A 14,299-nucleotide genomic window follows, 5' to 3' on the forward strand; every position below is an offset into this window, starting at 1 on the left:
TAAACCCACCAACACGTTAGGATCAAGCCATCTAGGACCATGTTTGAATTCCTTTGGATTGTTTGACTGTACTTGTTGGTTCTTTTCTTGTTTGGTGTTTGCCTTGTTTGTCAACGCTAGACGGCGTAGATAGAAGACGTGGGTAGAACCTAGAAGAACAGTTACACGAAGATAGAGAAGCATGGGGTACACGAGTCAAGATTATGGGATAAGGATGTAATCATCAGCGAGCGGAGGCACGTCCTAACTCCCCCTTCCACCACCACCCTATGTTACCATAAAACCTACTACCTTAACCAAATAATTAAATAATTTAATCTATATTATCCTCTTATGCGATTATGAGAATATGTGTGATGAGGTACTATGATATGATTGAGCTATCGTAATATGATATGAACTATGGTATGAGCTGGTGTACTTTGATATGAGTAATTGCTATGCTTTATAAGCTATTAATTCTTGTAGTATGGCTATGTGATGCTTTGCGAGCATTAAAATAAGAATGAGTTTAAGAAGATCCTAACCTTGTAAACCCAAACTTGTTTTCCGACGGGAGCGGGTGAGGGTAATTCATGTGGTATGAATTACCCTAGCAGGATTGCCTAGTGAGGGTTCCTGTAGGAGATACTCGCTTCGGTCACATAAGGACCGGTTCATAGGCCATCGCCCAGCCTGACATTTCGTATAGCCACATGTCTAGATGGGTAGACTTGATCTCACACCCTGTTAGATAGAAGTATAAATTCTATTAGGAGGCTGGTGTGGCAACGGACTATCAGGAGACGACACGGATGTTGGGTGATCTTCCGTGGTCTGGTCGGCATGGTTGCTATGTGGTGTGTATATATATATATATATATATATATATATATATATATATATATATATATATATATATATATATATATATATATATATATATATATATATTGGATGTTGTGTGATCATCCAAGCCGTTGTCTACTGGATGTTGTGTGATCATCCAGGTCATTTTCCGACCCCTGAGAAGCCATGGTAGAATTATATGAAAATCTAAGGTCGAGTCTTTCAGGTACGGGATCTCGTTAGGCCTATTTCTACCACTGATCATGGTTGCAAATTGTGCCTATCATATGGGAAAAAATGTACACCCTATGCAGTGTATCAAATATATTCAAATAGCCACGTCCTTGGAATGGGCAATCGCTGGGATGAGGTCAAATGATTAGACTCTTTTATGTGTAATGAAACTGTGTTAATGTGGTAAGTTAATTAATCACTAAAACACCGGGAACTGGCGAGAAAGGTTAATACTCTCCTAGGGCCCAAACTCCCATTATATATAATACCACTCCCAACATACCCAACATATAAATACCTCCACCACCATAAACCACTTCCACATACAGCCTCCGCCATCCACCTCACCTCTACCCCCAAAGTTAGGGCTTGCTGAGTACTTTATGTACTCAATCCACTCCACTCTATGTTTTTAGGAAAGAAGCTATAGGAGCACATACGAGGATGGAACTACCGAAGCTATGCAAGGATAGGACAACAGGAGTACACGCGAGGAAGAAGCCGTATGACTATGTAGGGGATCTACGATAGGACTACCAGGACTAAGATATAGTAATGCGCTTAAGGATAAGGTTTACGTCCGCACTCCAAGTTGCCTATGGGAATGGGGCCACGACGTCTTATGACCGCTACAATAGAACTCTGATATCTAATATAAGGCTAAAGGCCCACTCTATGTAAACACGAACTATGTAACGTGTTTCCCCGGTTATCAATAAAAGTATGGTTTTTATATCAATCTTGTTCAACTATGCGTATCAGCTACTAATCTAGGGACTAATACATGATGCACAGAGGACTCCAAAGTAGGGGCCCGACATGGTTGACCCACGGTGGCCACCCGATCCCCTCGAGGTTGATCCAAGAGCTAGCGACAATGCGAGGCCGAGGGCTGATGCTATGCACATACGCGAGGGCAAGGGCCGACATAGCGCACGCACACGAGAGCGAGGGAGATTCGTTCCACATCTCAACCGATGATTTTTTCTCCCCACGGAACCGCGGATTTGGGCAGCGATCCACGTCGACCCATGACCTGACAAATACATCTTTGCGACACACGGGGGAGCTCGCCTTGGCGTGGGCTCGGTTCCACAGGTGCCGGGGTTTGGAACCCGATCCATGTCATTCCATGGATTTTTGAACTAGTCGTAGATCTTGTTTGGATGTAGTTGGTTTTGCACCAATCCACGTGTGTTGGGTTGATTAGAGTGGAACTTGAACTAAATTTCACTCCAATCTACCCCAACACATGTGGATTGAGGTGAATCCGACGACATCTAAACAAGGCCGTAAGGAAGTTGGAAGCTGCACATCACGCACTGCGCGGCTGGTGGTTCTCGCTGGTGGAGAATATTGTGAAAACCCCTGGTTTATTATTATTTATGGATATCCCCCTAGTCTAGGAAAATCGAAACTCATACATATATATATATATATATGGAAATTATTTTCTACTCCCAGGGAGTAGGTACTCCCATGTCTATATCTCTAGATTTAGGGCGTATATGGCCCGACGAAGTGTATATAGATGGAGTATATAATCATACTAGACCATCTAGGGTACTATGTCTGTAAAGTATGCAAGTATACTTAGAGTATATGGTTATTCTTGTTTTATATACTACTGTCGTAGTATTAAATAACATATTAAAAAATATGGGCTCTTTTGAAAAAATTTCACATAGTAAAGATCTGGAGTATCTTAATATGAGTATATCAACATACTCAAACTGATAAATGAGTATATACACATACACAACTTGATTTATTGATCATGAGAGTAACTACTCCCGGGAGTATATAAAATTATATATATATATATATATATATATATATATATATCCTTGTCTTTTGCTGATAGCCCCTTATTCATGTCGCCATCCAATTTTTATTTTAAAAAACACCTCAGATTTTTATATGAGCACATGTGGGGCACCGTACCTAGGTTTAGTCCCACATCCATAATTGATGTTGGAGGAGCACAACATATAAGGCAGAGGCATCCCTCGTATATCATACTAGTCTTTTGCGTTGAGTTAGACCCCAGACTTTGGTATCTCTTATGGGCTCCGATGGTACTATGATGCTACTGCTCAACTACAACCATGATCTTGTAACTTGACTAATGGAATATGCAATAAACACTAAAAGATGCTTTTTAGCAACATGGAACAAGGGGGCTAGAGCATTGGGCTATTTTATGGTGCTCTAGATTTCTTTCCCTAAGGACTTATCTATAAGTGATCATCCGGGACTTACAGTACAACTATAAGGGCTATATGGCTCTGGCTTTAGCTCAGTATGAGGATATTTTCTAGCTTGTTAGAGGTTACCTTTATTGGTATAAGAATGGCTTGACGAATCGGGTATAGGACAGCCTCTACTCTTATGTGTATAGCCGTGATGGAATTGTGCCATTGGACAGGGGGTTTCTATATCTGTTTGCCGAGTGAATCTAATGACCCTAACTTGTTAGACGAACCTTTGAAAGGCTTCATAGTGAACCCTACCGACCTTCCTTGGAAGTGGGTCAAGAGATTAGCTACCTCGGGCAAAAGGGTAAATCACGACTCACAGTGAAAGTGTACAACATCTGCAGAGTGTAAAATTGGTATATCAGCCGTGCTCACGGTCACGAGCGGCCTTGGAACATTTACGGAACAGATGATGAACACTGATGATACTGATGATAAAGATGCTCACTAATGATTACTGTTTATGCTATTCATTATTCATGTTTACCTGATCACATGTTTATATGGGCTTGTGAATAAACTTGTTGCCACCACCCAATTGCTAAAAGATGACTCATTAAAAGCTAATCGCAGTTAAACCAGTGTCAGCCTTTTGAGCCTCATGAACACCATGATATATTTGTTGAGTACGACATGTACTTACGCTTTCTTTATTTTCACATATTTGGATAAAAATCCCGGATGGGTACCAGATTGCTAGAGTTTGGAGGAATTAGACTTGTGATCAACCAGTCAGTTGTCCCTGTGGAATTGGAGTCTTCACCCAAAGATCGAAGTTGTCTTTCTGATGTTTGCTGTCTAAGGTTATATTCTTTATACCAAGTATGTTATATGTTGAGCATTGTCTTTCAATATTACCCTTATTTGTAGCTATATGTAAAATTTGGCTTTCTGGGCTCACATATGGTGTGTATTCATAAAACCGGGTGCTACAACAACCTATGATGAATTATATATTATGAAAGTGTTTTTATAGTGAATTTAAAAATATAAATCTTATATCATGAACCTATATAACTCTTTGAAAATCGTTGGCCAAAGATATAATACAACATGTAAATAAAAATAGGAGTAAATAGAGAGAGCTGTGTCGATCCCCGTGTCCATTCTAGACGCGCGCGCCCACACAAACACACGCGCACACGCACACGCACACGCACACGCACGGCCACACACACGTATAATAAAAAGCGAAGGAGTATATGTAATAACAAGTGAAGGGAAGGGGGTTGGTTCTGATGACCCTTTCTCCTGACACCTACCTAGAGTTGCAGCTTACAGCAGAAAAATCTTGCAGTTGGGTCACCAGGTACATACCGTGCTAAGTTTCCAGATTCACCACTGCATCAATGCAATATCCATTTGTTTTCCTTCACATATTTGAACAAGTTTCTCATTTTCCTTTCTTTGGTTTCAAAGTTGGTTCATTTGTGCCACTACTCGAGGTGCTCTGATTCTTGGGGGATTTTTCTTGCATCCTACTCCATCTGTTGAATTCTCGTTTCCTTGATGATTGTAGATGGACGAATTCGAAAGGCTACTGAAGGCAGCCATAGAAGGCAAAGCCGAAGAAATGGAACGCCTCGCCGACGAAGTCAACCCAGAAGTGCTGTGTGGAACAACTGAAGAGGGGAACACCTGCCTCCACATCGCATCTATCTGTGGTCACATGGATTTCTGCACCAAGCTCCTGACGCGTCTCCCTTCCGTCTCCTCGTCGTCTCTGCTGTCCGTCACCAACAAGGACGGCGAGACGCCACTGCTCATCGCCGTGAAGAGCGGCCGTGCTTCTTTGGCTCTAGGCTTACTTGAGAAATATAGTAAGCATAGGCTGAACCAGGATATTTTGAAGCAAGACAGGCATGGATGCAACGTCCTGCACCATGCCATCCGCAACGGCTACGAGGACCTCGCGCTTCGACTGATAGATCAGCAGCCTGCCCTTTCGGAATCTCGCAACAACCGCCAAGAGTCACCCATGTTCATCGCAGTGCTAAAAGGTTTCGAGAGGGTCTACGTCAAGCTATTGAATAATGAAAAGTCAGAATATAGTGGGGCCATGGGCTACAATGCTCTGCACGCCGCTGTTAAATATGGTAATGAAGGTACGACTTACGAAACTGCTGCTTGTACCTAACGCACAATCCACAATCTTGCCTCAAGATTCTCGAATCAGGATAACACAATCTGAATGCTCGCATGCAAAATCCACAATTCATATTCCAAAAGCGGAAACAAACAGGGCATCGATCTAGTGATCTAATACACGATTAATTATAACAGTAATAATTAACTGTCTTCAATAAATCTTACTATTACTTATGAGAGGTTCCACGTTAATTTTCATCGGACCCTTCTTCCTTAGATCGGTGTCCTCGTACAGCGTGTTCGGCTGGGGCTGGCTGGCTGGGCTAGCTAGCCCCCTCACATGAACACTGTTCTAACGAACCAGCCCACAATACTTCTCTCTCACATAAACAAACCAGCAACGATACGAACCAGCCAACCAAACTGGTGGATTCCGTGCCTGCTAGCAGTGGGCCGTAGCCACGGTCATGGCAGCCCTACTGGCCCAGCAGGGGCGCCCATGCTCCACGACGTGCTTGCGGTCTGCATCTTGTCTTGAAGACGGCTCGCGGTGGCAGCAGTTGTATGCATCGCTGCTAAGCATGGCAGGGCCCACTAGTATATAGACATTAGTACCGGCGATTCCAAACCTATTTTCACTTACGATTTTGGCCAGTAAAAATCAGCTAACTTTACTGGCGTCACCTAAGAACCACCGCTATAAATCGATTTATACTGTAAATCGATTTATTCTGATGGTTAAGAAAACCATCACTATAAATAGTTTTTTAGAAATTGCAATTTGATCTACAAAATAGCAAAAAAAAAAATTGAGAGAGGCCCACACTAGCAGCCACACCCGATTTTTATCATTTTTTTCATTTTCGCGATAGATTCGCGCAAGTTGTAGCCAGGAATTGAACTCACGATCTCAAGCCTCGCGCGATACATTCCTTACCACCCACCCCTAACTTGCATCCGGGTGAAAAAAAAAACCCATCCACCCCCGAACCCCTCGGGTCCCCAAAACCTAGTCAGATCCCCCGAAACCCGGCACTGATGCTACAAGATTACCCCATCCAGCAGGTGCATAACGAGGCGAGATTGGGTAAAAATGGAACAAACAAACACAAATAAAATATTCAAGATTACAAGCACACATGTTCGTGACGATCAATTCAGATATGAGTCTTGAGAATAGTCCAGCATAGCAAAAGACTGACCAACCAACAGCAACAAGAGTACAAAAACAAATAGTTTAATACGTACTCCGTATGTGAAATTAGTACTGCTGTCAGCCTCTTCTCGGATGAGCACCTGCTAGCATGTCGCATGGAGGCGAGCCCCATGCGGCCGTGCCCGTGTCGGTGTCGCGAGCAGGGGCGACCGGCGAGCAGGAGCCGCGTGCAGCAATGGCGGCGGCCCGCCAGCAGCGGAGCAGCGCGTGGCGGTGGCGCGCCTGAGCCCTGAGCACGAGCACCTGCTGTCTGCTGCCATGCGCGGTGTGACCGTGGCCTCGTGCTGCGCTGGAGATGATTGCTGGCGGCTGCGTGGGTGCGAGAGAGGAGGATGGGAATTCTTTGGTTATATACCTCGGGCATACAGTTGGACTTAAAGATGAGCAACGGGCCAGCACGGTCCGATCGGGCTCGGACCCTTTTGGCCCGCCAGGCCACCGGGCCGTGCCTGAACAGTCCACCGTGCCTGGTGGACGGCCCAGGCACGGTCCGTGGGCCGAATATCGGGCCGTGCCAGCCCGTTGAGCCCGCGGCCCACTAGTCCATCGGACCAGCCCATAGCCCGTTACACAGTAAACATCATATTTCAAACAGCACAATCACGTGTTCAAACTTCAAACAATCACATGTTCACATATTCATATTCAACAATCACAGAAACACCAGATGACAAAAGATTTGAGTTGTTTGTGCAATGCCGCCTCATTAAAAACCTTTTTAGGTAAAACTCACACCTCGTGAGATAAAACCATAGAAAGGAAAAGAGTACGGGCAGCTCAATAAATTAAAATGTTCAAATTGTTCAAAGTTATTACAAACCAGCTAGCTCAAATGTCTCAACTCTCACAACTAAAGTCGCACTCACAGCCTCTCAGGCTCTCAGCTCTCAGCAGTCAACCATCACCAGTAGTAGATGATCCACCAGCTTCATCATCAAGGTACTGCTCTTTGAAGTACTCTTCTAGCTCTTTGTCCTCCACAGTGTGCTATTCACCGGATTCACCTAGTTCCCAGTCTTTGACACAGATTAGCATCTCCACGCTGTCCACAGGTGGACGACGGCAGCGGTAGCCTGGGAGGTGGTCGATGGTGGGCGGCGAGAGGCGAGGCGAGGTGGGGATTAGGCTTAGGGTTTCAGAGCTCAAAGGCGAGGGTGGCGGGCGAACGGCTGCGGGCGCGGGCGGAGTGAGGGGGAATGGCCGAAGGTGGGGGTCCGCCGAGGCGGGGGGGGGCTTATATAGCCCCTCCAGCTGCCAGGCCTCCACCGGGCCGGCCGTTGTAAAATGGGCCGGGCCGTGCCGCCCGGCGGGCCGAGGCCTCAGCCCAAGCCCGGCTTGCTACGGACTTTGGGCCGGCACGGGCCCGGTTAGGGTTCGGGTCGTGCCGTGCTCGGGTCGGGCCAATAATCGTGCTTTGGGCCGGGCCTTTGGCCCACGGGCTGCATGCACATCTTTAGTTGGACTAGGCCAAATACAAAAATCCAAATCCGCACCCACCCTGATTCGGGCCCCGAACCCGAGACCCGTAGGGGCAAAAGTGAACCCGCCCCATCGGGTACAAAAACCCACAGGGATCCAACCTGACCAGCGCCCACTGCCATCCTTAGCTAGGTTAAGAAAACTGCCAGTATAAATATATTTTTACTGGTTGTTTTCTTAAGGCTTATCACTAGTAGACATCATGTATTTTTTACTAGCGGTAGACTTAAAAAAACAGCTACTAAAAATACATTTGCACTGGCAGTTCGTAGCTTGGACCCACAGTTTCATTTAAAGAAAAAACTATTGATACGAATGAAAAAAACATATAGATCAATAATTGATAAGTTTATTCTAACCGTATATAAAGGCCATAAAGTATGTACTATGCCTATTATGTTAGAAAATGGACAAAGAGAGAAAAAAGTACAGTTTAATATATTTTTTTATTAGTAAGAGATATTAAACAATAATTGATACTTATTTCTTTTAAAATTATAGCCCGTGAGCACAGGTTGATAGATTAGTCACATCTAATAATAGTATTTATGATAATTCCATGGTTGCTAAGGCCCACCACAGCGTGATGCTTGAGTAGCGCTAGAATAGGAGAGAGATTAAAGAAGAGTGACTCCATACATTGCAGCTAGTGCTGTCAGCTCCAGAAAAATGAGGAGCGACGCAAGTAGTTGCTTCGGTTCCCACCGGTGCCAGGTTAATAGAATAACATTTTTTCCTTCTTTGCTTCTCTCTCAACACCGGCTTTTATACCCTGACATAGTACTTTATGGTGGGTCCCATAGTGATTCCATAGTAACTCCTCACACTGCAGCCCACAACTTCACTGGGCACCACTGACACCTCTGTACGCATAAACAGTAACTGACACCACTCACATTGTGGAGGGCCTAACAGTTGTTGATGCACTTTTTTGCTTACAGATTTCGTTGAAAAACTTGTGAATAAACATTCTGAGAAGGCCAAAAATCTTGCTAGACAAGAGGACCGCAAAAGAGACTGTCCAATGCAGCTGACTGCGCATTTTAACAGGGATAAAATTCTACAGATAATGCTGAAATGTGATCGGTCCTTAGGGTATGCAATCTCCACAAATGGTAATCCTCTTCTTTTTACAGCTGCAAGTCGAGGTCATGTTGCTTTTGCTCGAGCGCTTCTTGAACATTGTCCAGATGCTCCCTACCGCAACAACAAGGGCAGAACATGTCTTCATGAAGCTGTAGACAAGGACAAGAAAGAGTTTGTTCAATTTATCCTTGAGAAGAACTCAAAACTTCTGAAACTTGTAAACATGCTAGATAATGACGGTGACAGTGCTCTGCATCTGGCTGTTAAAAGGAGCGATCCGAAGATGGTCAGTGCTTTACTGGATCACCCTGACATCGACATCACTGCTGTTAATAACACGTATACTTCTACAGCAATATGGAAATTATATGAATTCGAGGATTACGCCAAGACTATAAACTGGGTACACATACTCTCCACAAACTTACAATACGTTAAGCGTACGTTTTAAGAGAAATGATCTCATAGAAGGGATTTTCTTTGTGATTTACAATACTGTTATGGTTATACATATGAATGTGCTGTAGTATTCCCTCAATAAATTATCCCAGCTTATTTACACTCTAACCTGATTCCCATTCCTGCACATTATACATCTAAGATCCTTATTCAATTGTAGAAGATAGCCTTGCCCTTACACCACCCTGCCATTTTGCACAATGTACTTTCCTTCAGTATAGTATTACATAGAGATCTAATTGTACCTTCCTTTGAATTCATGCAGAATCAAATCTGTTGGCTTATACTGAATGCTGATCCTAGAGCAGAAACTGACATTTATAATCTTCAAGAGGAAATCAGGAATAAAGTAATCGATGCATCAAGGAAAGATGCTAAATCTCTGATTGAAACATATACAGGCAACACATCCTTAGTGGCTATCCTCATAGCGACAATTACCTTCGCTGCAGCCTTCACATTGCCAGGAGGATACAGCAGTGATGCTGGAAGTGAGGGGCTCCCCATCATGGCTAGGAAGCTTGCATTTCAAGCATTCTTAATCTTTGACACTCTAGCAATGTGCTCCTCCCTCGCTGTTGCCTTCATATGTGTCATAGCAAGGTGGATGGATTTTGAATTCTTGTTACACTATAGATTTTTCACAAAGAAGCTTATGTGGTTTGCATACATGGCAACAACCCTATCATTTGCAACTGGTTTATATACAGTTCTGGCAAATCGTCTTCATTGGTTGGCCATTGCAATTTGCGTTCTATCTGTGTTGCTGCCTATTCTTACGATGCTGATTGGTGAATGGCCCATCTTGAAGATCAAACTTCGATACAGTAAACCTTTCAACTCTAATTTCCTTGATATGGTCTGACCTCACGAACATGCCTGATTGGTTCGATGGACAAAGATTCCATCTACATTTCACTATAACCACTCATCCTTATTTGAGATATTGTTCCCATGGTGTTTTACCCTATCATGAATGGAAATTCATTAATAGACTCCATGTTATCCTTAAAATAAACAGTTGTATATTTTTTTTCCTTTTTTGTCTTAGTTGGGTTGCTGAAAATGATGTAGTGGACCAGGTTGTGTGCAGTAATCCGAAGGCTGGAAAGTATTTCCTTTTTGTACCAAACAATTTCCTTTATCACTGTTTTAATAAACCAATGTGTTTGTTTGATAGTAATTTTTAATAATAACTGGTGAATGCCCATGCATTGCAATGGAGGGGAAATGTTTATGAGATTGCATGTCTGTGGACCAGCACCAATACGTAAGTCTGTTCCAATGTAGTTGGCCAAGTGCAGGTTAGCACAGCTAGCTACACAGTAGTACCCAAACCGGTGTTTCAAAACACATTAATCCAACTTGGATGAAAATTATGATTAGTGGCACTTTGGAAGTTAAGGAAACTCGAACTTGCAACTGAAAAGCAATTTTTTTTTTGAAAGAACTGAAAAGCATTTTTAACACATCAAGTTACAAACATGTAGTACTGTGTCCCAATAGCAGTAGTGTCATAAGTAGTACATATCAAAATCAACCTAAGGGACTGTACTATCATCAAATTCCAACTTTAGGAAAGCTCTGTCTTCCCTTACAGAAAACAAATGAAAAAACAAATTTCAGCACATAACAGGTGGTCGATGCAATCAAATTGCCAACTGCGTTAGTTTTTTTGTCCACAACCCTGTGAGTCAGCTCTAGGTAGCAAGAGAATCAGATTAAGTACCTTGATTAACACAACTGGGCTTTCTTGCAATTCAATATTGTATTATTGTTGAAGTTAGTTTTCCTAGACCTGAAAAACCGAGCAACAAACAAAAGAAACAAACTGCACGAGAATAGAAGATTATATCTGCAAAGAGAAGCAGAGTACTGGCATTTAGCCCAAGCACTTCTCTAAACAAAGCGACTTATCTTTCTCTGAATTAAAATACAATTACTGCAAGAGAAGCAGCAGGGTATCGGCATTTTGCATTTTTGCCGACTTCCTCCTGGCTGCAGAAAAGCTAACACAATTACCGAACGCACAATGGTCAATGACAGATGAAAAAAGTCAGAAAACGTGCTTATTTTTCAGTGGGGTTATTTGCAAACAAACAGATTAAACACTGTTAAGGGAGAAAAAATAGGGGTGCTTAAGTCTTAAAGTTCTTGTGAAGGTGTGTCGTCTGCGGTGTGGCTGCGTACAGCCAGCCCAAGACAATAGTACTCAAAAACATGGAACGCAATGTTGCTGCATACATAATATTCAGGCATCATACAGATTTGTCCTAAAAAACACTGCTGGAGCATATGGCCATACGATTGTGTGACTGAATGAAAGATGAAAGACAATGATTCCTAGTAGTACAGCTGCGTCAAATATATGAGACTAAAGCTGACGCCATTCCTTCATCATCGCTTCGAAGGATCTGCTTGTGACACCAGGACGTGCACACATGACTGTTTGAGACTTGAACAACAACAACAACAAAGCCTTTAAGTCCCAAACAAATTGGGGTGGGCACTGTTTGAGACTTGAAAGACGATTCAATTAAGCAACACAGCCGACTTATATGAGCTACCCAACACCAAACTCTACTGCTGGTCCACGCCGCCGCCGAATGTTCCACGCTCACCATTGTGCTCCCAGTGTAGGCAGCGCCAGGAGATGCAACTGGCATTAGTTGGTAACCAGGATGCCCAGCGCCTACTACTGGTCCGGTCACGCCATGACTTTGCATCGCAGTGCCTACGTCCATCTGTGGTGGCATTAGTTGGTAACCAGGATGCCCAGCGCCTACTACTGGTCCGGTCACACCATGACTTTGCATCGCAGCGCCTACGTCCATCTGTGGCCAATACACGCCGGTACCACTGCTGCTATGATAACTCACATCCTGCTGGCCGTGGGGGAACCATACCAGGTTGACCTGCTGGTGTGCCAGACCAGCGTGGTACTGGATCTCAGGGTTCGCCACGACAGTGTCATATGACATGCCACCTATGACTTGCATGCAGTGCGGATCCATTTGACCGGCCCCGTAGATGCTCTCAGTCAGTTCGCTGCCACTTCTGCTTGTAATTGCAGTACCCACAACTGCGACGTTGCCGAGGTCAGATGTCAAAATGCCCTCGGCGGCATCCCACATCCAAACTGGAGCACTGCTGCCACTCAGTATGTTGTTCTCAGGAACAGAGATGGGTCCAGGCAACACATGAGCGGTAGAGAGAGCTGATGACCCCTGTGTGAAGCCACACACATTTGCAGCGTAGCTGACCCGCACGTTTCCTTGGACATCTACATGGTATTGCCTTTGACTGTGACTCACACGATGTTCTCCCCAAGTGTACCCAGGTAGGGAAACCGTTTGAGTTGGTTCTGAGCGGCTCACAGCAACCACATGGGTGGAGTCGAGTTGTTTCTCTACTTGCTCCAACTGGTCAGATAACTCCTGCATGAATTTTAACACTAGAGAATTGGCTTCCTGTTCAGTAAGATCTGATGCTAATGTAGCTGAACCATTTGTGCTTCCTTGGTCAGAAGCAGCACTGCTCCTCCCTAGATGCTTGCTAATTTTCTCATCCTCCCGATTCTCAGGTTCTGTTTTAATCCCAAATTGTGTAGCAGTGGAAGTATGCAGGGTTTCTTTATCATGACTCTTAGTTTCCAATATGGACGTTGATGAGTTATCAGATAATGTTATGTGCTTCTCTGCCTGTAGCATTTGCCTGGGATTCTGCAGGTGCAGCTCTTTGTATTCAGGCTGATGGGCATGCCTCTCTATTTCACTTGTTTTTGCTGGCACTGCATCCTGCAAAACAGTGCTTTGATTCCCAGATGGCTGGTTTGGAGCAGGTATTGCCATGCAGTTCACCCCACCAGCCTCAGGCTGTTCTTTCTTGCTTGGCTCTTTAACTTCTGCGTACATGATACTGTCACCCCCATGGGGATCCTTGGCATGCTGTTCATCATGCTGATTCTTTCCCAATTGCTTTGTCTGCTTAGGACTAGCACAGCTATTTGTTGTATCATCATCCACTTCCTTGGCAACTGTTTTCTCCTGATTGGATGCAACTGAAACATCCCCAAGCATTATGCTCCCCACAGTAAAGCCTCTAGCCAAAGGAGTCTGCATGGTGATTATAGAACTGCTGATAACAATGCCTGATACAGGAGCTTTATGCAAACCTGATGTTTCTGTATTCTTAGTTCCAAACACGCATGGTGACACAGGTCTGTTCTTGCTTTGTGTTGAGAGGTCCACATGAGGTTTAGCTTCAGCATTTGGTGCGTTCACATGAGTTCCAGAAATAGTTGTAATATCTTCTGTGCTTTCAGCTATGTTTGATCTCTCCCTTAGAACTCTCTCCTGTGGATGAACTTGCCTTTGCCTATTCTCCATCTGCAAACGCTTCGGAGAACTGTTCTCGTGTGACTGTGATGCACTTTTCCAGGCAATGTGTTCCATCATCCTGTTTTCATTGTTCTTTGCTGAAGGTATGACATTATGAATCAAAGACCCTTTGTTGACACCTGCAGGTCCTGATGCTGGAGTGCAGCCCCTTAAAATTCTTCTATGTGAATTAACTTGCCTTCTCGTTTCCTCCATCTGCAAATGCATTGGAGTCCTGCTTTCATTTGTGTGTGACACGCCTTTCAGGTCAA

General features: G+C 44.0%; 2 protein-coding genes across 2 annotated transcripts; one reads left to right on the plus strand and one right to left on the minus strand.

Annotated features, from left to right (window-relative positions):
- The first annotated feature begins 4,839 nt into the window (after nt 1–4,839).
- Nucleotides 4,840–10,513, plus strand: LOC136530306 (ankyrin repeat-containing protein At5g02620-like). Its single transcript, XM_066523076.1, has 3 exons — nt 4,840–5,425; nt 9,045–9,592; nt 9,914–10,513. Exons 1-3 carry the CDS (start codon nt 4,840–4,842, stop codon nt 10,511–10,513), a joined length of 1,734 nt encoding a protein of 577 aa, XP_066379173.1.
- A 1,364-nt stretch (nt 10,514–11,877) lies between these two features.
- Nucleotides 11,878–14,293, minus strand: LOC136530307 (uncharacterized). Its single transcript, XM_066523077.1, has one exon. It carries the CDS (start codon nt 14,253–14,255, stop codon nt 12,009–12,011), a length of 2,247 nt encoding a protein of 748 aa, XP_066379174.1. The 5' UTR covers nt 14,256–14,293; the 3' UTR covers nt 11,878–12,008.
- Between the last annotated feature and the right edge of the window lie 6 nt (nt 14,294–14,299).

This window comes from Miscanthus floridulus, unplaced genomic scaffold, assembly GCF_019320115.1.
Source record: "Miscanthus floridulus cultivar M001 unplaced genomic scaffold, ASM1932011v1 fs_106_2_3, whole genome shotgun sequence".
Taxonomy (NCBI): Eukaryota; Viridiplantae; Streptophyta; class Magnoliopsida; order Poales; family Poaceae; genus Miscanthus; species Miscanthus floridulus.

Bases quoted from the DNA above. Each gene is read 5' to 3' on its own strand.
- LOC136530306 (XM_066523076.1), top strand. From the start codon at position 4,840: ATGGACGAATTCGAAAGGCTACTGAAGGCAGCCATAGAAGGCAAAGCC. The intron at 5,426-9,044 runs GTACGACTTACG...TTTTGCTTACAG, and splicing joins TGTTAAATATGGTAATGAAG to ATTTCGTTGAAAAACTTGTG. The intron at 9,593-9,913 runs GTACACATACTC...GAATTCATGCAG, and splicing joins ACGCCAAGACTATAAACTGG to AATCAAATCTGTTGGCTTAT.
- LOC136530307 (XM_066523077.1), bottom strand. From the start codon at position 14,255: ATGCATTTGCAGATGGAGGAAACGAGAAGGCAAGTTAATTCACATAGA.